Source organism: Phyllostomus discolor, chromosome 2 (assembly GCF_004126475.2).
Source record: "Phyllostomus discolor isolate MPI-MPIP mPhyDis1 chromosome 2, mPhyDis1.pri.v3, whole genome shotgun sequence".
NCBI classification, from domain to species: Eukaryota; Metazoa; Chordata; class Mammalia; order Chiroptera; family Phyllostomidae; genus Phyllostomus; species Phyllostomus discolor.
This window is the reverse complement of record NC_040904.2, coordinates 148,724,766-148,750,827: the sequence shown is the minus strand read 5'-3', so window position 1 is coordinate 148,750,827 and position 26,062 is coordinate 148,724,766. Positions and strand designations below refer to the sequence as shown.

The 26,062-nt window shown below is 38.9% G+C and overlaps 1 protein-coding gene across 1 annotated transcript in view; it reads left to right on the top strand.

Annotated features, from left to right (window-relative positions):
- LGR5 (leucine rich repeat containing G protein-coupled receptor 5) overlaps nt 1–26,062 on the top strand; it is a 144,822-nt gene that overhangs the window by 104,611 nt on the left and 14,149 nt on the right. The window contains exons 7-13 of the mRNA XM_028531842.2: nt 124–192; nt 335–406; nt 3,569–3,640; nt 3,793–3,861; nt 4,003–4,074; nt 7,438–7,503; nt 8,423–8,494. Coding sequence (XP_028387643.1) covers nt 124–192; nt 335–406; nt 3,569–3,640; nt 3,793–3,861; nt 4,003–4,074; nt 7,438–7,503; nt 8,423–8,494 — 492 coding nt within the window. The remainder of the gene's footprint in view (nt 1–123; nt 193–334; nt 407–3,568; nt 3,641–3,792; nt 3,862–4,002; nt 4,075–7,437; nt 7,504–8,422; nt 8,495–26,062) is intronic.

The window sequence follows — 26,062 nt, the reverse complement described above, 5'->3', positions numbered from 1 at the left end:
TCCGGGATGAGAATTTTCATCAATGATACTGGTCCTTTGAAATGGCATATTAACTTTCCTTGTAATTGTAATATATGTCAATGTGCAGATGAAAAACTGAAAAGACTGTTCTCTTATTTTCAGAGATTTAAATTATAATAACCTTGATGAATTCCCTGCTGCAATCAGGACACTCTCCAACCTTAAAGAACTGTAAGTATATAGGACAAATACAATGGGAAATCTCATTCTTTTTTCTTTAAAGATTTGTTGCCACCCAAGAGGGGTTGAGGACTATTAAATAATTGTACCCCACACATTATTTTTTATAAATTGTCTTCTCTTCCCTTTCTAGAGGATTTCATAGCAACAATATCAAGTCAATACCTGAGAAAGCATTTGTAGGCAACCCTTCTCTTATTACAATGTAAGTGGCTATAGTTCTTTTCAATTTTTTCATCCAGAAATAGAGTATGTATTGCTCTTTTAATTATGATACAATGAATGTTCTATATTTGCCCAATTTTTTTCTCAGTCAATGTAAGACTATGCAGAGGGGTCTATAGAGAGATGCTTTGCCAGTTTTTAGCTGAATGCTGAAATAATATAAAAGATACTTTTTTTCTAGAAATTTCAAAAGGCATTGCATATGCTTCATATCTTCAGATGCCTTGTTTCACTTCACAATAATCTTGCAAAATGCTTTGCTTCTCTCTATTTCCTAAGGAATACAACCGATTTTTAAAGTATCAGTGTCAAGGTCAGTTAGTCATTCAGAACATGAATTCAAGTGTGCTAGAAATATAAATTATTATATACAAATAGGAGTCTTTTACCACAATAGACTCCAGCCTCAGCTGGTGGTGGACAATGGGAATACTGTTCTGTGCTGTCTCTATATCCATTCATTGTTAAGCTCAAGCATTGAATCACATTTATACAATTACAAGCTATGTCGTAATTCTAGAAATATGCATATGTCATAGAAAGGAGTATATGATGATTTATGTACTATAAAAGTATAAAATAGACTTACAACTATAATATATGATTAATGCTGTGTTTCACATTTAGCACAGACATAAGATTGATCATATGTAGATATATAGGAAGACGAAAATATGTTAGTATTAAGCTGGCTCTTAGTTAAAAGACACCTGGCAGATTTGAAGTCATGGGTGAGGGGTCTTGAATATGGAGGAAGAGAGTAAGGACAACTGCTGAACATGACTCTAGGGGCATTTCTTGGCAGATACCCACCCTGTGCCAACTTAATTGAGAGGCTTTCTGGAACTGTGAAGCATTTGTCACAAATGAGCTGGAGTCCGTCTCAATTAGCCCTGACAACTGAAAGGAAAATACCATTCATCATTCCTGAAATGTTCTGACAGTATGTTGGAAAACTAAGGGTTTTAAAGTTTATTGCCTATAAACATTAGTCCTCATTAGAGAGTATTTACATAGTAAGAGGTTGGCAAATTGCATTGGCTTTGCTTCTTTTGCCTAGCAGCCACAAGACCGGTTTTTAAATCATTCTTTTGATATGCTAATACTGCTTGAGGAGGACCAAGAGGCCCCCCCTCCACCCCCTCTCCCATTTATTAATGCTCCTCTCCAGCATTTGATGTTGACTGAATCCCCCTGAAATCCTCCTCTCCTTGCTTCTGCCTCTGTTTCCATCTCTGGTCGTTGCCACTCCCACCACACCTTCCATTCCCACTTTCTGTGAAGGCAAGGGTTACCCAAGCCTCATTTCCACCCTCTGTAGCCCCAGCCTCCCATCAGCCTGTCTGCTAGCCAGTACCTCTAGATTTTTATCAGTCTAAGGCTCATCTCCCTGCCTTCACCATCTCTCTTGAAACACAGTATCCATATTGTCACTCCCTTGCTGTGAAAGGCAGAGATTCAGGTTTATTTACATTAAATACAAACTCTTCACCATTCACAGCCTTCCACGTGGCCCAAGCCAACCCCCTTGATCAGTTCCCTGAAGCTCTACTCAGTTACTGTGTGCCAACACCCAGGCCAGCTAAGCTAAACTCATGGGATGAATGCCTTTCCTTATTTCCTTTGCTCCTATGATTCTCTCCCCTCACTGTGCTTAATGGAATTTTGTTTTCCAGGGTCTATTTCAAGTGCTATTTCCATGAAGTTTTTCCTGGCCTCATGAGAGGACTCTCTTCTGAGAATCCTACCACTCCTTTTTATATTTGTGATGCTTCTGCCTCATGTATACAAGCATGTGCACCTTATGTGTTCAGTGTGTACATACATATGAACATATAAGCATATAGTGTAGATAAAGGATAATGTAACATTATGAGGAAAACTTCTTTTTTAATCCTAAAACCTATATTCCAGCTCTTTCTCTTAGGGATTATTTGGTCCAATGGAAAAGAAGAGGTCAGAGGCTAGAAGCACAGAAGGGGACTCGGGTTTGTAAGGTGACAATGACATCCTAGGCAGTGTGCCAGATGTTATGCACGCATCAGCTCTTTTGATGCATACACAAACCCTACAACTTAGTGTTAGTTTCTCAGTTTAACAAATTAGAAAATTGAAGCTCTGGGAGGTATTGAACTTGCCAAAGTATCTGAGCCTCAGTTTATTCCTCCAAAATTAAGGAAAATAGTATTTAAGTGTCTTCACTACACATTTCATTAAGTTGTTGGATGGATCAGTTGAAACTGTTTGTCAGCTAGAAAGTGACATAATCTTAGTTATTTGTTTTATCCCAACTGATCCCAAGGTTCTTTAGGGAAGAAACATTTAATTATTCTTCTTCAAAGCCCCCGCTGGTAGCGTAACACCAGGCCTATGGTAGCTACCTAACAACAGCCTCCTCAGTGGATTGGTCTCTCGATCCCTGCACCACCTACCCTCATATGTTGAGCACAGCAGTTGCCAACAAATACCTATTGGATTTCACTGAACTAGAAGGATGTTACAGCTCAGAGCTGTTTCTGAGGCCCATTGACCAGGCCGTACAAATACCATCACATTGAAAATATCTGTAAAACAAAATATTTTTAAGCTCTAATAATGTCTCACCTTTTAGAGCAATAACTAAATCCAAAAAATTCTGACATTAATTTTAAAAAAATAGCTAATTTCCTCTCAAATAATTTGAGATGTCCCTTTTGTACATTATGGTAAGGTTTGACCAGAGGATATCATCTTCATGTGAACATAGAACTCCCCCTTTATTTAATTCATGATGTGCTTGCCAGCCCCTCGAATTACCCTTTTGCCATTCAATTGATAGTCCATAGATGCTGGAGGCAGGGAAGATTTTTAAGTGACAGTTATAGTCAATTCACTGGCATTTCTCCTTAGAAAGTATCACTCATATCTATCTTGCTGTCAGAAATTTTTAATTTTACATAGTATGAATTTCTTACCAAAAGTCTCATTATATGAGTTAAAACATTTTTGAGGTTTGCCTGAAACCACGCAATCAGGAATGTTATATAATATAGTATAATCAAAATTACATAAATACATTTAATGTACTTGTTGAAATTTGAACAGATACTCATTTGCCATTCAAGTTTTATACTAAGACATCGGTTTTTGGATTTCTTTTCAGACATTTCTATGACAACCCCATCCAGCTTGTTGGAAGATCCACCTTTCAATGTTTACCTGAGCTGAGAACACTGTAAGTTTTTCTCTCATATATCATTTTTCCCTTTGTAGAGTTGCCATAAAAAACAAATGCATGTTACAAGTTGAAGTGTTTTGAAAATGGGAATAAAAATTACCCCTTTCTAGACTCTTCTCCCTATAATACTCATGTACCCCTCCTCCTAGGACTTTGAATGGTGCCTCGCAAATAACTGAGTTTCCTGATTTAACTGGAACTGCTAGCCTGGAAAGTCTGTAAGTACTTGAGAAGGCCCTTGACTTTGACCAGAACAGGCACTGCTTTTAACGTCTGACCAGTCTGAATGTCAGTGAATCAGAATATGTCGCTGCAGGATGCCTGAATGAAAGAATCACGTCTGGTTTGTGTTTCCACAGGACTCTAACTGGAGCGCAGATCTCTTCTCTTCCTCACACTGTGTGCGATCAGTTACCTAATCTCCAAATGCTGTACGTATCCGTAAAGCAATAATGTTGTATAAACAGGCAACTTCCATTTAGGGGAAGTGGCAGACATTATTTCAGTAATCCTTAAAAGGGGGAGAAAGTGCTTTCCTTGCAGGTCTCCAGGAGGTCAGGCCTCCTTTGCCCACTTTGGGCCGGGGAAGTGGCTCTGACATGACCCCGGTAACGATGGCTGTGCAGCCTGTTTCCAAACCCCAAACATTTCTCCCATTCGACTTCCAACTGGCACACGTTTCCTTTCAGAAAATGGATGTGAACAAGCCCAAATGGCTTCATTTCCTCTTCTAAAGAATTTGTAGAGCAGGAAGAAAGAAAATAACAAAATAGATTAAAAACCCACTGTGATGCCAAAATAAAAAATTGTGCTATCAGCTCCACACAAACCCTGATAAAGGCAACCAGACATTCTTCGGGTATCGTTGTGAGTGCCATGTTCTAATGTTTCACCTAATGGTTAAACTGTTGGCATATGTAAATTCTGTTGGCTTGGAGCTTTTTTTCTCTGCCTTTATCATGTTTCATGAAAAGTAGTTTAGAGGACCTTGAAGAGCTTTGTTTTGATCTTCCATTTCCAGCCCTCTCCCTCAGCTCCCACTCAGCCCTATTGTCATCCTCGCAAGCATCGCTGGGACTTAATGAAAGGGCCTTCTGCCATGGCCCTATTCTCCCATAGTAGACATCTGTGGCAGTTGAATGCCCTCAATTCCACCATAGGCTCTACCTAGTTGCAGAACTACAAGCACACTCCAAAGGTTAAGTGGAAGAATGAGAATGTCTGCCATGGTGGTTCTGCCTTCCCCTACTCCCAGCCACAGTTGCTCAGTGATATGGGGTTGCAGTAGCACCATGTGATAGCCTTGGAGTCAGCCATTCATGTTTGAAAGAAACGTACAGAACTAGTCTCCTCTTCTTCACTCCACATTTTCCTGGGAGGTGTAGATACAGTTGAGAAAACTGAGAATTAGGGAACTTAAGTGCATTTGTCAAAGTCACACTACAAGAAAGTAGCAGAGTGCAAAATGTCAGTATAGGCATTTTGATCGAATACATAGGTGAAAGTGTGAGTACAGCAGGTGGTGGAAATCTTGGGGTCTTCTTAGAGTTCTGCCTACCATACCCAGAATAGGTCTGATTATCCTCATTTCTTATGGAAACTGGCTCAGTTGCCAGTGACTAGGATTTCACACCCTCTAATTAATAAGTAGGGAGCCAGTATTTAAACTGCATCTGTCTCCACTATGTCACACAGTGAATGGTAAACCACCCAGGTCTAGAACTGCATACATGGAGGCTGACTGACAAATCGGTTACAAACAAAGGCTCTGGGGTCTGTTTTCCTGGTTCAAGTCCAGTCTCTGCATATACCAGTACAGCACCTTGAGCAAGTTATTTATTCCTTCTTGGTTCTGTTTCCCAGTCTATAAAGTAAAGGTGTTATTACTTCCTTCAGAGGATCATCATGAGGATGAAATGACTTACTGCCTATCAGATACTTGTGTCAGCACCGGGAACACTGTAAACTCTCAGGCAGTGTTAACTCTCGTCATCCTGTTTCTCACTTGCTCTACACCATTATTCTTTCCTCAAGTTGAAACTAGAAAGGCCTGAAAAAACACAAATACTAACCTAAATGGCAGTATATTGCCATTTCCAAAGCATATCAACCTACAATATTGATTTGTTCTTCATAACAGCTCTACAAGATCAGCAAAGCAGGTAACTTCTCATTTAAGAAGAAAACCAAGAAAGATGCCAATGCTTTGGCCAGTGTACCAACCAAGCAGACTCAGTTGAAGTTGAGAACAGAACCCAGGGTGCTGACCTCTACTACAGTCTACTTTAGGATCTAAAGGTAGAGGTCAGAGAGCTCCCCTCCAAGGCTGAACCATCCACTAAGTACTCGTTACTTGAGGAAATCTCACCGTTCATGAGTGGTTTGCTCCCAGGTTGCTTCACCCCCATGGACATTGCTTGGCTGTGTGTGACTGTCCCCACTTATTAGATAGGTGGGGATCTTTGGCGAGTCATTTCACATTGTATGGGGATAACCATAGTGTCTTCCTCATAAAGTGACCACAAGGATTAAATGAAATAGTTCAGGTAAAGCTGTAAACATGGGATCTATATATGAGAAGTGCTTGATAAGTTAACCATGAAAATCACTAGGTGGAAGTTAGGTAGGGGGTGATACTGTATGCCTATGTAGAAGAAGGTTTTATGTACCCTCTACTAAGAGATACACAGGAAGGAGTTGCCTCCTTGAAGTCTGTGGAGATGAGTGAATTAAATTATCACCAGCTTTGATATTATGTGTGACGATTTTTTTTTTACTCACTTTTCAAAATTACATATCATATTGTTAATCAGGTGTAATTGTGTACAGGTGGGAGGCATGGTTTTGTTATTTTGTTTATTGATTAAGTTTGGTCTTCAAAAACTCTAGTATAAACTATACATTTGTTTGCAAACAGCTTTATCTGAAATATATCTGCATAGTAAATGAATTGTGCTTCTATATAAATTCCATTTATTCAATAAATGTAGGGTGAAGTGATCGATTAAAGAACAAAATAACTTAAAAGCCTCCTAGAAAATAGTATTGATTTTTTTTAGTTGCATATTGGTGATCTGGTTTTAAGAATTATAATTGGGCATGAAAAGGTGTTAGCTGATAATTCCTGAAACATGAGACAAGATTCATATATATATTATATATGTATATATTATATATATATCAATGTTACTTTATCTACCATCTTTCTTTTTTTAAGCTTTCTGCAAATTACCATGACTTGTTTTAGATTAGCTATATTATACTCTAAATATGTCCAGATGTTTTTGTTATTCTGTAATTTGTTGAGTTTTGTCTGAAAATTTTTTACATTCCCACCCCCCTCCCTCATAGTGATTAATTTCAAAGTTAGTGCAATGTTTGGAATTGTTGTTGGGATTTTATTTTAGTTGATTAGAAAAGAACCAACAGTGATTCTTTTAGCTATAGAAATATAGCAGCTCTTTGACAGGGAGGCACAATTATTTAATTTGATTTGTACTCATTTCAGTAAGATAATAACTAGAACATTGAGATCATCACTAACAAAATATAAATAAATTCATTAAGTAAATTATTTAAATAAATTAAAGAAGTATAATAGTTACATTTTAGTAAACATTTAAATCTACTGCTTAATCCAATCATACTGGCGACTACCCTCCCCAGGTCAAGAATGGAGAAATGTTCAATGCCAGCCTTGGGGGATACCTCGTCTTAGAGGGAAAGGGGAGCAAAACGTGCTTCCTTGCAATTAGTATGTAACAGATTTTTCCTTTGTGCCTTCTGTTTTTCAGAGATCTATCTTACAACCTGCTGGAAGATTTGCCCAGTTTTTCAGTCTGCCAAAAGCTTCAGAAAATGTATGTCTATAGAGTCTCTAAGTCACCTAGCAAAAATAAGAGGAGCCCAACCCTTCACTTCCAGGGGTCACTGGGGAGGTATTTGATGTGTTCCCTTTTGACACACACAAGGTGTGACTATGTAGGATGGGAATAAGGTTGGGAAAACAGATAACATTATTTCACCACGCATTGTATGATAAGTAAACCACTTACTAAGCATTTCCCTTTTTTATCATGAACTTGGTGTAATAATGATGTAGGTTTTTTTGAGCTTCGGAATTTTGCTAAAACTTGAATACCCAAACTTGAGTTTGTTCGTATGTTTGTTCCACAAGAGTCCTCTTTAGAGGAGGTACCATATTTGCCATATTTGAGGTGCCATTGATGCTTCTTACACAGAAAACATTTTAGAATTCCTCTCTTAAAACTGACTCCTCCATAAAACATCAGCCTTATTGCTATATAGTGATACTTTGGTTTTGATCAAAACAATATTAACCATCTATCCTTTCCTACTTAATTTTTTTTTTCTGACTGCCTTTGGGCAATTAAGGGAAAAAATAATCCATTTTTGAAAGGTAAAGATCTGAAACTCCTGAACACCCTCAAATGCAAGAAAAGCTTAGAAGGCAGAGCCAAGAGAGGCATCCTTAAAGTATTTCAGTGAAGATGGCATTTGGAACATAGGTTTATATTCACTCAAAGAAACTAGCTGCTTTGAAAGAGAAAAAAACAATACTTAAGTGTGTAAATTGTAATGTTCTTTTTAAAACAAAAATTGTTTTAAAACAAGATTGTTTTAAAGGTCACTTGATAGTCTCATTTCATGTGTTTCTTTGATTGAGAGAGCAAGGTAATCACTCTGTAAAAGTTCTCTGAAGACTAATCTTTGAAACCAGTGACTTTGAAATCAACCTTTGGAACTCTGTCATTTCAGAGATCTGCGACATAATGGAATCTATGAAATTAAGGTTGACACTTTCCAGCAGTTGCTTAGCCTCCGATCTCTGTGAGTATTGCCTCCCAGCGCCTTCCCCCCTGCAGAACACTTTCTGTCTTTCTTGAGTCTTCCCTTAACATTTTCTTTTCACTGCATATGAATATTATTGGGTCTTTCTGAGTGAATTTGCTATGAAAAGGCACATATTTTACTTGTGATCCTTTCCAGAAATAAATTCAAAAGTTGTAAATTTGCACTCTGCTCTCTGCCAGTGAGCAGAACTGAAACTTTGATAGAGAGGAAGGAGGCCACCCTGCTGAACAGCTGACAAAATGTGTTACTGTCCGTGGCCTGGACTGTCAGGGCTTGTTTGCATACAAATATGCAGCAGCCACAAAATTCTTTCTGCCATTTTTTCTTTGGTGATTGAACAATTTTTCTTTTTTTTTATCTTTTTTTATTTTTCAATAACAGTTGACATACATCCTTATATTAGTTTCAAGTGTACACCTCAGTGATTAGATATTCTGTAATGTACTAAGTGATCACCCTGATAAACCTCGTACTCATCTGACACTGTACACAGTTATCGGAATATTAGTGACTGTATTCTCTTTGTTGTACTTTACATCTCTATGATTATTCTGTAGCAACCTATTTGTGCTTCTTAATCCCCTCACCTTTTTCACCCATCTCTCATTATAGTCTTCGGTAATGTTTAAGAGACTACATCTTCATAAAATAATACCATTCTTAAAAACATTTCATATTCACCTGTAAGAGTCTCCTCCAAAAATTTTAAAAACCATGTTGTTTTTAATTTAATTGTGTTGCCTTTTTCTTACTTTTGGCTTATATCAGCTTGTGAGATTCTTTTACTTTTTAAATAAATGCAGTACAAAAATATATTACTTTTATTTCCTACCTAATTCACCAGGTTGGAGTTCTGGCTTTTTCCAAAAGTCAGTGGTTTTTTTGTTTTTGTTTTTGTTTTTAAGGCTGATATAGTTGATAATACTATATTGCATTATTGACATTTGCTAAGAGAGCAGAATCAATTGCTGTCACAAAAAAATATATATTTATGAGTAAATTATATATTTATATACATATATAAAGAAATAAAAGACTGACATCTACAGATACCAAAAGGATGTGGTACAGACTCTGAAGGCCAAAAGTCTGAGTCCCCTGAATTCCTCCTGCCCATTAGGCCTCCCATCCAGTAACTCACCAAACTCTGCCAACTTCATTTCACCCACTCTCCTACCACGGGCTGATGGAGTCACTCACCTGGATTGCCCTACCATCCTTCTAAACAGTCTCTCCACCATCAGTCTCTACGCATTCATCTCATTCTCCAAAGAGATTCTTTCTTGAGTATAAATGGAATTGTGTTACTTTTCCACTTCAAAAAACTTATTCTCCTATGTCTTCAAGATCAAAATCAAATTTCCCAGCACTACCTTTTAAAACCTGCTCCCAACCTCCTAGAACACTTTCATCTCTCACTCATGCATTTCTAGTCCCCTGACACACAGACACTGTTTTTCCTGCTCTTATGGCCCAATGGATTCTTCCCCACTCCTAACTGGCCTCACCCATCCTGTGAGAACATGAATCCCTGACGCCCTTGCACACTCTCTGCTGCAAGACTCAGCCCTCTGCACTGTCGTCAGGTAGACCATGCCCTACTTGAAATGACAAGGACATTTCATTTTCTTATCCCTGGGTCTAGGGCAGTGGCTCTCTCATTATTTAAGAATTTCAAACATGTTCTGAGCAAAAAATCAGCACTCCAATTTTTGCCATTCTAACTCAATGCTCAAAATTTGTGCTCAGTTTCTCAGTCATCTCTTTTGAGATTGACTGCTGCCCAATGACTTCTGTAAGAAGGGGTGATTAGCTCAAATGACCCATAAGACCATTCAGTACAGGGCACTCAGTTGTACTTAGACAGAGTTCCTACATATTTCTACTTTAGTCTTGTGACTAAAGGTATACATAAGAAACACTGAGAGCCAGTGGGGTAGTGGAGTGCTAAATTGCATTGCATAGACAAACAGGGAACAGGAAAGTATGTTAATTTGGTGATTACACATCATAAAGAATAAGCACAAAACAGGTACATAATGGAGAAATTGGTGAGGGTTCCTATGTAAGCCATAAAATTAGAATGAATGGCTTTTTTATTGTTACCATTTTTTACTTCCAAATGAGATATACTCTCTGGTCAGATAACTATGTGACCCAATCTAACTCAATTTTAATAAAATAAAATAACCTCTTTAATAAATCGAATCTGTTTTTTGGGGGGTTGGAGAGATATCTCTATTTTTATAGATCCCCATGGGCCTTCAGAAGTGGACTCAATTTTCAGGTCCTCTCCTTCCTTTTTCAGATTTTCTAAAAGCTGTGGTGTGGTTAGAATTCTAGCTTTAACATTGTGTTTTGTTTATGTGGCATTTTGAATTTCAGATTCCTTATCAGTAAACTGAGTGAAATGTAGAAATGAGTGTGAAAACTCATTGAAACCTGAAAATCACATGTGAATTATGAATTACTAGTATTTTGGGGGAGAGCATGTCATCAGATTGTGAGCCATAGAGATTAGAAAGCTCTGGGTATATGGGAAAATAATGATGATATTCTATTAAAAGCTGAATGAGACCCTAAAAACCCAAATTGTGAGATTTATTTGTTTATTTACTTATTTTAACATTTACTCATCTATTTTATAAATAATTACTGAGTATCTTAAATGGGCATGGCACTGAGCTGGATGCTGGGATTAAAAAGCAAATATGCACAACAATCTTTGTCCTTGTGCAGTTTAATGAAATAAAAAATAATTTAAAAAATCAGACAAATAAATGTCTGTGACATCACAGCTATGTCACAACTATGATATCACAACTATGATAGATATTTTGAAGGAAAAGACTATGTTATCATAAGAGTACATAAGGAAGAGATGGAGTGTCTGACCTGTTGAGCAAGGTCAAGGAAAACATCCTCAAGGAAGTGAGGGCTGCTCTGGGACGTAAAGTGTAGAAGTTAGCACAATGCATGGAGGAGGAAGTGAGAGTATTCCAGGCCCAAGGACGAACATCTGCAGAAGTCCTAAGGCAAGAGGAAGACATATTCAAATGTCTCGAACTCTGCTCTTACCATACCGCACTCCTCCCTGAAAACTTTGGTGAACCATAGAAGGTACTAAGCATGTCGTTATGAGAACAGTTAATAGGTTAGCAGGTTAGACACGAACATAGATGCTGCCTGACCTGTATCAAATTGAGATGCTCTTCTAAACAAATGGTGCGTCCTATTTCCTTTTCTCAATCCCTGAGAAACTGTGATGCCATTTTTAAATGTAGACAACTCTGACACAACTTAAAGAATCAGTACCTGAATGCAAAGATGTGTCCCTTTGTAGAGCTTGTAATGAGCCCCATCTATTCACCAGAAGCCTATCTACTTGCATTGTGCTCATATATCTGACTGAAAAATGAGTATTTCCATTAGTTTGGATTTATCCTTAAAGTATGTCTTCCCTTGCAGAGAAATATGTGTTTTCTTAGCATGTATATGTAGTATGATGTGCTTTGCACTCAGTGGTTGCTCAATAAATATATGATGTTGGCTGAGTAGGTGATGAAGAGTTGCTTTCTTTCAAGTCAAGACCATCGGGCTCTCTGCCAATGAAACAGAACTCCTAGGTGTCCTGTCAAAAGCCAGAGAAAACCCTGAAGTCATCAAAAAAACACTTATTCTGAAATGCCAAACATTTTCTTTATAGTACCTTAGTCTCTGTTTAGGATGCCTCACCCAGAGTAATTTGGTAGTTCGATTGTTTTCTATTATATATCATAATGTTCAATACTATATTGTCAAGGTGATGAGTCAGAGGGACAGGGGATCACAAATCAGTCCCCATGGACTTTGCATTCCACTTTTCAAGCCAGCATGAAGTGATAGGCATCTCATAAGACAACTAGTTCAAAAGCTGAGAAAACTTTGGTATGAAAAGGGAAAATGTGAGCTAGGGCACTCAGCTGCCAGTGAGTCCAATGAGTAGGCTGGCCACACTCCACGCACACGGTGCATGTATGAGGAGACGAGAAGAAATCCCAAGTCCGAAGGCTGGATGTGGGCAGCCTGTCCTGTGTCTCCATGCACAGTCCGTGTTCATCTAAGCAGGATCCTGGATATGGTCTGGGGAGCACCCAGGAATGAGCTCGTGTGTGCTCATTGACTGCATTCAGTGCTTGACCTGGAAAGTACTCAACTATCATGGCCTCTGAGCAGGAACAAGGGGCCCAGCTATCTCCTGGGGAAGAAGAAATTTCAGAGGTAGAGAAGTTAAAGAAAATCCCAAAGAGGTAAGATGAGCAGAGAAAGAACATCAAGGTCAGAAGGATCAGCACCCAGGACTTGTCTGATCTATTGAAAAAGTCAAGGAGCTCAGTCCTCTTTCTGGAAGAGCCAGGCACTGTAAAGCAAATACATCCTGCCTGCTGCTGAGAACAAGTAATAAAATTACTTATTGCCCATTTCCCTCCCAAAGTCAGCAAAATTATAAAGTCAAGAAAAACATTCAAAAAGCTCCATGGTCATTGGACACAATCGCAAGTGTATAACTGATGTAAGATATTGAAAGAGATTATTGCCTGCTTTTCTTTTCCTTTTTTAAGCTTGACTTTTGCCCTGACACTCTTACATTAAATGTCTGATCTTTGAGTCTGTATTTTCCTTACTGAAAGAAATATTTCCTATGCTAAGAAAATATTCTATTCTATTGGTATCATTTCTTAAATAACTATTAATACCATAATTATAAATGGATATAATTAACTCACAGCCTGGCAGCTTTCTTTGAAATTCTGTCTCTTTTCTCCTTCCTGAGCTTATTCTAATCTCTGACTGTAATTTGTAAACATCTGTCTAGAATTGTGAAATGACCCAGTTTGGGTCCCAAACAGGTCAGCAATACACTGTGATGTTTAGGAACTTAGTATCATCAACGTAAGGTAAAAATTAATAAACTAAGCTAAAGATCTATACTCAGTGTTTCGATTTCACCAACATTTATACTATTTGTTATTTTGTGCATTAAACATATATAGGATATTTTCTCTTTGCGAGGAGACACGACACTATACCTAGGAATGCTAAAATGAGTAAGATTAAGACATAGTGGCCAATGAGACTAGAAGATTACTGTGTAAAGACAGTGTTCTACGTACCCTAGACCATCAGTAAGTACCTATACACCGTAGTTCCTGCCTTCCAAAAGAACTTGCAAATGAGTGGATAGGTGCCATGGTTTGACTATAGGCATTTATGATGATACCCATGATAAATGCTGTAGAGGGAAAGCCTCACAGGCAAATCCCTCTAAAGAGTCCCCTTACACAAAGCTGAGACTTTAGGTGAGATGTGTGAAAGGAAAACAATTACTAGGATAATATGTTATAAATGTGATTAAAACACTCAATGTACTGAAAGCAGGGAGATTTTGTAGAAGATTAATTTGAAATATAACATGCCAGAGGCTCCCCCTGGCCTGCCTGTTCCCTCTCTGAGCTCCCATGAAAGGGTAGAATATGACCCAACATATTACCACACCCTTTGTACCCCTGCAGGATCTTTTCTCCACAGATTTCAAAGTGTTTTTACAAAAGTAAATTAACAAGCCTCATCGTCTCTTCTCTCCACAAAGATGGTTCATTTAAGTAACATAGAAATTTACTTAAGTGGCCTACTCAAGGTCACATGAGAAGTCCTTTGTGTGTAATCTGGAGATGGGTATTCAAAGTGTAAAAATAACCATGCAGCCTCCTTGCAAATCCAAATTCATTGTATGCTTTGGCAAGTACCACTGGAGGGGCCAACAATCTTTCATCTGTACAGCAAGGCTCCGGCCAGCTGGCCTTTCCTCAGCCTCATCAAGCACCCACACACCTGGAAACGCAGACTTCAGTCCTCCTCTTTTCCAGCTTATCTGCCACAGAAGCTGAGTGAGGACAGAATATGAGTGTTTTTTTTTTAATTTTTATGTATCACTTTGATTAAATAAGTAGTTGGCCATATCTTCTTTTGTTTTCCCAAACTCTTCTATTAATCCAGTCAACAGATATTTATTAAATACTTATTTTTTGCAACTCACTGTGCTGAATGCCACGAACACTACAGTCATGCTCCAGCCTTCATGGGAGAGACCTACAGACAGTAAGCAAGAATCAGACACGTGCTCAGCACTATGAAAATGACAAACGTGATGAGCTTGGTGAGGCAGGTAGGGATGGATGGATCGGGGAAGCCCTCTCTAAGCAGGTGGTGCTTAAACTGAGACCTGGAACATGAGAAGAAGTCAGGCTTTTTTATTTTATGTTTTCGTGTCTCACGGATTTTTTTTCTAATAAAGTCAATGGCAATCTTTAATATCCCACATAAAAAGCTATTTGGGTATCCTTTTCTCTTTTTTACCATAGTAAAGGGGTGTTAAGACCAAAAAGTGAGAAAATCACTGTGGTTTATCCCCAGCCATGATGGTCCATTTCTTGCTCTGACCTCATAAGACGCCACTGTGATGGAATTACAAACCACTCCTACATGAGACCCTGGCTGGGCTGAGGTTTTTGTCCATTATAGTGCAGGAAGTTGATTTGTGGTGACCTGTTGGACCTGGACTAAGTAGCTTGTTTTGTTCTTCTTTTTTCTTTTTTTCTTATATTTTTACGTTTTATAAAAATAAAAAATGTTTATTATTGTAATTTTTCTTATTGTTCTCTTTTGTCATTTTTTTCTTTTTCATCTCACTTTTTTCTCAATGTTTCTTTTCTCATTTTTCAAATTTTTTGTTCTTTTTCTCATTTTTCTTTAGACATTTTTTTAGTTAGTATAATTAGTATTGGTATAGTTCATATAGTTAGCATTATTTATTAATAATTAGTAATTTAATTATTATGTATTGGTAGTTAGCCTTGTCAGTGCCATTAGTATAGTCAGTACTGAGTTAGTATGGTTATCACTGTTTATTCATATTGTGTATTAGCATAGTTAACATTGTTAATATTAGTTACCATAGTTTATATAGTTAGTATTGTTAGCATAATTAGCATTCATTGATAGTACTGTCAGTTAGTGTAGTTAGCAAGTCACCGTGTCAAATGAACTGGCAGGCACCTCTGCCTACACAGAGCCCCATATTGGCCATTACAAGCTGCTGAACACCATTGGCAGGGAACCTTTGGCAAGATTAGGTTGGTCCAGCACATTCCAACCTGAGCAGAGGTGGCTCCTCTAAACTTTTTTGAGAAGTCCATTGTATGAAGGGGTTGAATCACCCTAATATCACAAAGTTAGTTAGGTGATTGCCACCCAGGGAACATTATTCCTTTTCATGGAGCACGTGAGTGGAAGAGCCTTGTTTAATTCTCTGGAGGACCACGGCCGTGTGACTGAGAAGGAGACCCTAGCCATGCTCCAGCAGCTCCAGCAGTACAGTGAACTGCCACCAGTGGGGCATCATCCTCAGAGACCAGGAGCCAGAAAATGTACTTACAGGTCTGAGCTCAATGTCAAACTTGCAGACTTTGCCTCAGTAGTAAGTTACTGGCCATAAGCTGAGCGTGTTCTGTGGCACCCTCTCTTATGTCGCTCCAGAATCTTCCATCACCAAATCTGTGATGACCCTGGGGTTGATGTGTGGAGCCTGGGGGTAGCTCTTTACAGGAAAGTGACAGGGACTGTGCCATTTGTGGGAGAGGAATTTTGGGAAGTGAAGCAGCAGACACTGAGTGGGCACTTCCATATACAACACTATGTCTATAGAAGATCAAAAACTTTTTAAAAATTAATGACCCTCCACCCCACAGAAGAAGAACCTTGGAGGGTATGATGAAAGACCCATGGCTCGACATGGCCTGGAGTGGGAACTCAGGTCTTACAGCACGCTGCCCTATGATGACATGGACTCTCAGGTAGCAGAAGTAATGAAGAACCTGGGATTTGAGCAAAATGAGACCCAGGAATCAGTAACAGGAAGACAATATGACAAAGTGATGGGCACATACCTGATCCTAAGTATTGCAAAAATCAAGGTGAAAGGCCACATCATCGGTAAGGCCCTGCCCCCTCCTCTGTATCCAACAACTTCATTCCTTCCCCATCCCAGGAGGTTCAGCCAACAGAGCAGAAGATTGAAGAGCCTGCCAGTCCCTCAGCCAGCCTGGGGTCGAGGGCGACCATTCCCACAGCCCAACCTTCCAGTATGGCCCTGGGGGGTCCCCCTCACCCACAGTAGCAGCAGCCACAGTGGTGGAGCCCCAGAGAAACCAGAGATGAAAACTCCCTTCATGCTGGGCAGCCTGATGGTGAAACCCCAGCCTCTCCCTCTGGCCACAGCCAGGGCTGGCAGGGAGTGACCAAGAGTGTCTTCAGTTTCCTATTAAAGCTTAGGTACTGTGGGCTATCCACTAACAAGCAGCATCTCAAAAGCACACGAGTCAAGACAAAATAATTTATAAATCTGTGAACGGCCAAGACAGAGCCACAGTCAAAGACTCTGAGGGAAGTCAAGCCGCATTCCCTGTATTTTAAATGTGGAACTTGAGGGGCTGAGCTCCAGGGAGATTAGCCAGAGGCTGGATACAAACAGCGATGGGTGAGAACAGTGCCTAAACAGACCCTGTGTATATGTCAGGCCCCTGGGTGAGAAGATTTGGTCCAGTGGACAACGGAGATGTGCAAACTGCCATGGTATTCTCTTCCCGGGAATCCTAGCAGGAGGGCATCTGGCATCTTCTGGCCTTCAGAAGCATCTTATCAAAAATTCCTGCTGAGCTTGGAGGATGACCTGGAGCCTCCTGGGGGTCAAGAGGGAAGATCACCCTGGTGACAGGTCCACCCCTGAGCTCCCACCTGAATGAAACTTTACAGACAGAATTGTTTCTGCTGGAGGCCTTCTCCCCTCCCCTGCTTGTCTTTTCTTCCATGTTAGTGTGAGTTCTTTTTTGTTTTAATCCTCACCCAAGGATATGTCCACTGATCCTAGGAAGAGGATTGGGGAGAGAAAAAGAGGGAGAGAGAGAAAGAGAGAGAGAACAGAGAGAGACTGATGTGAAAGAAAAACATTGATAGGTTGCCTCCTGTATGCACCGGATCAAACCCGCAACCTAGGTATGTGCCCTGACTGGAAATTGAATCGAATCCCCTACCTTTCAGTGCATGGATAAATGCTACAACCAACCATGTGCATTCTTATTAAAGTATTTGGTTCTTCCAAATTTTGTAATAAACTTGATGCCTCAGAGAGATGTACTGGAAACTCTTGTTTTTCATCCTGCCTGCACAGAGTCAGGGCTGTGCCTCCTCCAGTTTGAGAAGCGTGTAATGTACTACTTGGACTTTATTACGGAAACTCCCCAATAGCAACGAATATGGTTCCGCAAGAAGAAGGCCAGCCCCCAGCATGCTGTGCGGGTTCCAGACAGCAGGGCACAGCAGTGGGTGAGTGAAGCAGGCAGAGGTCTCCATGCTCTGCAGCTGATAGTCTGCCCTGTGACCTCAGCAGGAACCATCTCTCATGACCTCTTGGCTTTGCTTACTTCCCTCTGGGCTGGTGTCATTCTCAGGTGGGCATTCCCTTTATGTAAGTCAGACTTTTAAAGTCCTGGAGAAAGACTGCTTCAGGAAGAGGGAACAGCAGAGATAAAGAAAAGTGCTCAAATGGAAAGAACTTGGCATTTTTCATGGTGGCCAAAGCTTAATGAGCTCGGGTGAGAACAGCAGCAGGTGTGGCTGCAGAGGAAGTGCAGACTTGTGGGCCATGGGAAGGAATGAGGATTTTTTCTGAGAACAGCGATCAACCCCTGAAGGGTTTTAAGCAAGGAAGTAACATAATCTGCAAACATTTTTATCTGTCTCTACATATTACAAGATTCACCAGGCAGGGCAGGTTTTCTTATGCCTTCAAACCAAGGAAGAATATGAGCAGGGAACTGCATGTTTTTCCCACTTTAATCCTTACCACACCAGTTCCCTGAACATGTGGGAGTGTCCATTAAAACATCGTTCTAGCCCTGGCTGGTGTGGCTCAGTGGATTGAGTGCCAGCCTGTGAACTGAAAGATCGCTGTTTTGATTCCAGTCAGGGCAGATGTATAGGCTGCGGGCTAGGTCCCCAGTTGATGTTTCTCTCCTTCTCTTTCTCCCTCCCTTCCCATCTCTCTAAAAGTGAAAAAATAAGCCCTGGCTGGTGTAGCTCAGTGGACTGAGCGCAGGCTGCGAACCAAAGTGTCACAGGTTCAATTCCCAGTCTGGGTACATGCCTGGGTTGCAGGCCATAACCCCCAGCAACTGCACATTGATGTTTCTCTCTCTCTCTCTCTCTCTCTCTCTCTCTCTCTCTCTCTCTCTCTCTCTCTTTCTCTCTCTCTCTCTCTCTCCCTCCCTCCCTTCCCTCTCTAAAAATAAAGAAAAATAAAATCTTTAAAAAAATAAAAAAATAAAATCTTTTTTTAAAATATCGTTTTAAAAGGGAAAGACCTTCTTGCCTCTGTGAAGCTAATTCATTGGGCTGGTTTAGCTGATCTTGCCCTTTTCACTGAAGAGCCTGTGGTGGTCCTTTGATTCATCTGTCCCCCTGTGACCCCAACAGCATATGGCATAGACCTGAGTGCCTCTCATCACGTTGTGCTGTCATGAAGTGGTTCCCTTCCTCTCCTTGCCCGGATCTTCCATTCCTGAGTTCTCTGAGGACCAGAAACTGTCTCACTCACCTCTGTGTTTCCAGTCACTGTCACAGGGCCCAGGCCAGGGCCAGAGTAGGGCCTCAGAAAGTGATGGACAGATGCACATCAGTGTGGCGACTATAGAGCAAATTGTCCCAAATCAGGACACATTAGAGTGTAAAAGGGAATGTGACTGGTGATTGTGCTGGGACATCAATGTAAAATTGGACGGGGATTGAACTGGGATGTATAGTCACCTCGATAATCATCGTAAAGAATAATGAACAAAACTTCAAACCTGAAGATCTTTTAGAAGGCACTAATACTCCATTTGCCTGAGGGGGTTCAGACCAATAGTTCCCAAAGTATGTGGAGATGTGACAGCATAGGAAATGTTTGTAAGTAGCAGGGATTCAAGATTAAGTAATATAGATTCACACTTTCATAATTGATTCCCTTTATAATTCTACTTTAGCATTTTTAATTATTACAAAGAGAAACTCTGTTTGTGGCTAGGTTATCTTTAATCCCCTCTAGCTCCTGCTAATCTTCCTTTTTAAACAAAAAGTGAACAAACCTCAGGATCAGAACCTTTGAATAAGAAATGGTATTTGGATAGAATTTAATATGACTAAATTAATTATATTTATTTTATGCTTTCCTTTACTACATGGCAAATTATGATCATTTCCAGATAGGACTGGGATATATATAACATTTCATTTTTAATTAAGCTTTTGAAGTAAAAAAGAAATGATAACATTTAAATTATATAGATGATAAAGGTCGCATGTAGATTTTAGCAAAAAGAAGCATGAAGTTGATGTAGAAATGACTGAAGTTTGGAGAAAATAAATCAGATGACTCCAGCTCTTGTTTCCAAGCCTACCTTGAGGGTCCACATTATTTTAAAAACATTTATATAAAATTAATTTAAATTAAAGTAATTTATAAAATAAATGTGTAGTATATATATTACTTTTTTCATTTATATAATCTTTTTCTCATTATAAAGACTATTCATGTTTATTGTTGGAATATGATCCTAGAAAATACACAATAGTGTAAAGGTATTTAAAAAATAAAAAACACAAAATAACCCAATCCAGGGAAAAACACATTTAATATGTGAATTTTTTTTCTTATTTTGTGTTTTTAGAAATATAATTTTGAATCTCAAAATGTTAGTTATATATGTAACTCTAAATTTACATAAAAGACATAAATAGTTTGTTTATTAAAAATAATTAACAATAGAATGAGTTCAAGTATCAAACCCTCCCTTGAGTACTTAAAAGTTTAATTACTCAGAAGTTATATACATGGAATATTTAGCTCCATACTTATTCAGGAATTTAAGACACATCTTTACCAAATAAAATTTCATACAATTTCAACCAGTTATAATGAGGCAACTGAAGCTTCCTCTTGGAAATTAAACGCCTGCTCGTTTCACTTGCTAGGGACGTAAGTATATGTCCCAGCTCTTTGCAAAATTTCCTTTCTTCTATGGAAGAATAAAAAGAGCACGTTGAGCTGTATTCTAGTTTTCTATGAGCTGAAATGGCTTTGACTATATTGCCACACCAAGCCAACAGGTGTAGGCAGATAATTATCTACTTATAAAAATGGTACAGGTGTTGAAAATATCTATTTATATTTCTTCCAAAGCAGAATGTTAGTATGGTATAACTATTACCTTAATCACAAACAGGCAAGATGGTTAGAAAACAACTACAACAGCAGCATTAACAAGCACTCCACCCCGAGATGATAACCCACTCTTCCACTGCCAGCTTTATGTTCCACCCCCTCCCCGAGGATTGCTCTATGCAGGAGAATGACTACACCATCACTTAATTTTCATGTTATGAGGTGAGAGAGGTTGTGACTATATGATTTTATTAAAGCACTTTGTCAGGAAACATAATGAAGCTAAGAGAATAACCCATGATTTTGAAACAAAGTCCTGTCCATTCCCATCAGCTCCACCCAACTTGAATACCAATTTAAAAGACTATCATCTCCCTGAAGACTCAGATGCCAGGAAGTTAGCTGTAATCTCTGTGCCTTAAACAGTGCTTGGTTCTTAGAAAACTGTTTAATGCTGTTGAATCAATGAGCCATTAACATAACAGTTACTATTTCTAGATACCCAAGATGTATTTGGTCCTGTTATTTACGATACCACTTCCAGAAGTTAGAATTACCTGTACAGTCTCACTGAGAAAATAGTCTGAGAAGTGTCAGGTAATGTGTCAAGTTCACACAGCGATGGCACTTACGATTCAAAGCTAGGTATGTCTGAGGCCAATGCTTCAGTATTTTTCTCCTACATAATGGAAAAGAGTTATGACTTCAAAAAGGGCTTCATATATGGAAAAGGAAAAGTCCAATACTGCAGATTCAGTCCTTTTTTAGAAAAAAAATCTTTTTTATTACAGTTTACCTTCAATATTATTTTATATCACTTTCAGGTGTCCACCACAGGGGTCAGACACTCATATACTTCACAAAGTGTTCCACTGATATTTCCTGTACTGACCTGGCACCATATATAGTTATGACAAAATTATTGACTATATTTCCTATGCTGTACTTTACATCCCTGTGACTATTTGTAAGGAACAATATGTACTTCTTAATTCCTTTACATTTCTCACCCAGTCCTTCAATCCCTACCCCTCTGGCAACCATCAGTCTTTATCTATGAGGCTGTTTCAATTTTGTTTGTACATTTATTTTGTTCTTTAGATTCCACATATAAGTGGAATCATGTGGTATTTGTCTTTTTTCTTTTTTCCCTATTCTGAAATGAATTTATTTTTATTGCGTTTTTCCATTACCATTTAGTCCACTCATGACTTCTGCCTCCACAATCACCACACTGTTGTCCATGTCCATGAGTTCTTTTTCCTTTTTGCTTGATCCTTCCACCCGCAACCTCCCCCACCTTTAGCTATCATCTTGCTCTCCATCTGAATCTATCTCTAGATTCGTTGTTAGTTTAGTTTGTTCATAGATTCTACATATGAATAAAATCATGTGGTATTTGTCTTTCACTAACTGGCTATTTAACTTAGCATAGTGTTCTCTATGTCCATCCATGCTGTCACAAAGGGTTAGATTTTCTTTTTCGTGGCTGAGTAGTATTCCATTGTGAAAATGCCCCATAGTTATTTTATCCACTCATCTACTGATGGACACTTGGGCTGATTGCATATCTTGGTGACTGTAAATAACACTGCAATGAACATAAGGGTGCTTATGGTCTTTTGAATTAGTGTTTTGGGTTCTTTTAGATATATTCCCAGAAGTGGGATCATTGGGTCAAAAGGCAGATCCATTTGTCACTTTTTGAGGTATCTCAATACTGTTTTCCACAGTGGCTGCACCAATCTGCATTCCCACCAACAGTGTAAAATGGTTCCTCTTCCTCCACATCCAAGCCAGCACTTGTTGTTTGTTGATTTATTGATGGCAACCATTCTGACAGGTGTGAGATGTTATTTCATTATGCTTTTAATTTGTATTTCTCTAATGATTAGTGACATTGAGCATCTTTTCTTATGTCTGTTGGCCATCTGCATGTCCTCTTTGGAGAAATGTCTGTTCAGGTCCTTTGACCCTTTTTAACTGGATTGGGGTTTTGTTGGTGTTGAATCTTGTAAATTCTTTATAAATGTTTGATATTAATCTCTTATCAGATATATCAGTGAATATTTTCTCCCATTCTGTGGGTTGTCTTTTTATTTTGTTGATGATTTCCTTTGCTGTGCAAAAACTTTTTAGGTTGGTATAGCCTCATGTGTTTATTTTTCCTTTGTTTCCCTTGCCTAGGGAAATTTACCTGATAAAATCCCACTACAAGCAATGTCAGAGATTTTGTGACCTATTTTCTTCTAGGATTTTTATGATTTTGAGTCTAACATTTAAGTCTTTAAATCATTTTGAGTTTATTCTTGTGTGTGGTGTAGGAAGGTGGTCTAGTTTCATTTATCTGCACATATGGGTCCAGTGTTCCCAACACCATTTATTGAATACACTATTTTTATCCATTGCATGTACTTGCTTCCTCTGTCAAATATTAATTGACTATAAAGGTGTGGGTTTATGTCTGGGCTCTCTATCTGTTCCATTGACATATGTGTCTGTTTTTATGCCGGTGCCATGCTATTTGGATTACTATGGCCATAGAGTAAGGGGAAGCAGTCTGGCTTTCTCACCCAGGTGTCTGGGTAGCTAAGGAAAGCAGTGTTCCCATAGCCTTGGAGAAGCCTGATAACTAGTGTTCTCATAGCCTTGAGACTGGGTCCGAATAAAGTATTCCCATAACATGAAGTGAGCTCACATGAGCAGAATTATGTTATGTTATATAATTTCTGGCATCTTGCCGGCTTTGTTCCCCTCTAGTACTTAAACAGGTAGGGACTCCCTGCTGGGAATGATGGTGATGAGAGACAAGCAAGGGGACAGGTGCCTCGATGGGAGCCACACGGGGGAGCAGGGGCCACGACATGAGACATGCAGATAGACATGCAGCTTGTGGTATGTGTGGCTTACTCACCCATGAATAAAAGCATGCCAGACATCCCAAAGGCTCTGTGAACATTTTTCCATCTACACAAATACCATGAACCTGCTTGGCCTTGAAAGGTGGCAACACAATGGTCCTGTAGGATAGTTTAATATTGTGATACCTCTAATTTTGTTGTTCTTTATCAAGATTGCTGTGGCTATTCATGATTTTTTTGTGGTTCCATGTAAATTTTGGAGTTCTCGTGTGAAATATGCCATGGTATCTTAACAAGAACTATGTTAAGATTGCTTTGGGTAGTATAGATATTTTAATGATGTTATTTCTTTCTATCCATGAGAATGGTATATGCTTCCATTTATTTGTATCTTCTTCAATTTCTTCAGTATCATAATTTACTCAGTACAGGTCTTTTATCTCCTTGTTTAAATTTGTTCCTAGGTATTTTTTATGCATTTGCAAATGTGATTGTTTTCTAGTTTCCCTTTCTGATAGTTCATTACTAGTGTAAAAAATGCAAGCAATTTCTTCATATTTATTTTGTGCCCTTCTGCTTTACTGAATTTATTTATGAGTTCTAGTAGTTTTTTGGTGGAATCTTTATGGTTCTCTATATACAATATCATGTCATCTGCAAATAATGACAGTTTTACTTCTTCCTTTCAAATTTGAATGCCTTTTATTTCTCTTTGTCTAATTGCTGTGGCTAGGACTTCCAGTATTATGTTGAAGAAGAGTGGTGAAAGTGGTCATTCCTTTTTTGTTCCTGATCTCTTTCAAATTTTCTCCATTGGGTGTGATAACAGCTGTGCATTTACCATATATGGCCTTATGGTGAGGTATGTTCCTTCTAGTCCCACTTTGCTGTGAGTTCTTTTCAAAAATTGGTGCTGGATGTTATGAAATGCATTTTCTGCATCTAATTACATGAGCATGTGACTTGTATCCTTCATTTTGTTTATGTGGTATATCACATTAATTGATTTGCAGATATTATACCAGGCTTGCCTCACAGGAATAAATCTCACTTGATTATATTGTATGATCATTTTAGTGTATTTCTGGATTCAGTTTGCTAATATTTTGCTGGGGATTTTTGCTTCTATGTTCATCAGAGATACTGGCTTATATTTTTTGTTTGTAGTGTCTTTATCTGGTTTTGGAATCAGGATAATGCTGGCATCATAAAATTAATTTAGGAGCCCTCCCTCTTCTTTAATTTTTTGAAATGATTTGAGAAGAAGAGGTGTTAGAAGAAGATGTAGTCTCAGAGACAGCACCAGCTTGCTGGTTCTTTGGGGAAAGGTTTCAGAAAAGGAGCAATGGCATCTACTCACCTTGATGCCAGACATCTCAGTTTCTCCCCATGTGCAACTGGGGCCTTTCAAGCTGCTATTCTGTTGCCAGAGCCCAGAAGGAGCAAGTCTGAGTAGGTGAGTCTGTGTATGGGTTCTTTAAGAGGAAATGCTTGGGGCTCCAGAAGTTTCTTCCATTGTCTCAATCCCCACTGGTTTTTGCAGCCAGAAGTTGTGGGGACTTATCTTTCTGGCACTGGAACCCTGGGCTGGAGGGCCTGGTGTGAGGCTGGGACTCCTCACTCCCAAGATATCCCTCCTGATTTTTATCCACCACACATGGGTGAGGGACCCATTCCATGTCTTCACCCCTCCTACCAGTCTGTATGGATATGGTTTCTTTAATTCCATACTTGTCACACTTTCATTCAACCCAATTTCTGACAGGTCTGAGTGATGGTTGTTCTATATTTTTTTTGTAATTCTGATGTGGTTGTACAAAGAGATGAGCCATGTCTGCCTACACTGCCATCTGACCAGAAGTCATTTATTCAAGTTTTTTTCTTGTTTCTTGAGGTGGCCTCTAATGCTAAGAATTTCCCTCTTAGGGCTGCTTTTCTTGTGCCCATAGGTTTTGTATTGTTGTGTTTTCATTTTCACTTGTCTCAGGGTAACTTTAGATTTCTTTTTTGACCTCATTGTTAACCCATTCATCATTTAGTAACATGTTATTTGGCCTCCATAATGTGTGTTTTTGTGTTTTTTTTCTCATAATTTCTAATTTCATACCACTGTGGTGAGAGAAGATTGTTGATAGGATTTCAGTCTTAACTTTATTGAGATTTGTTCTGTATCCTAACATGTGGTCTACCTATGAAAATGTTTCATGTGCCCTTGAAAACAGTGTATATTCTGTTGCTTCAAAATGAAATGCTGTGAACTATCAATTAAATCCATCTGGTATGAATGTGATTAAGGCTACTGTTTCCTTATTGATTTTCAATTTGGAAGATCTATCCATTGGTGTCAGTGAGATGTTAAAATCCCCCACAATGACTGTATTACTGTCA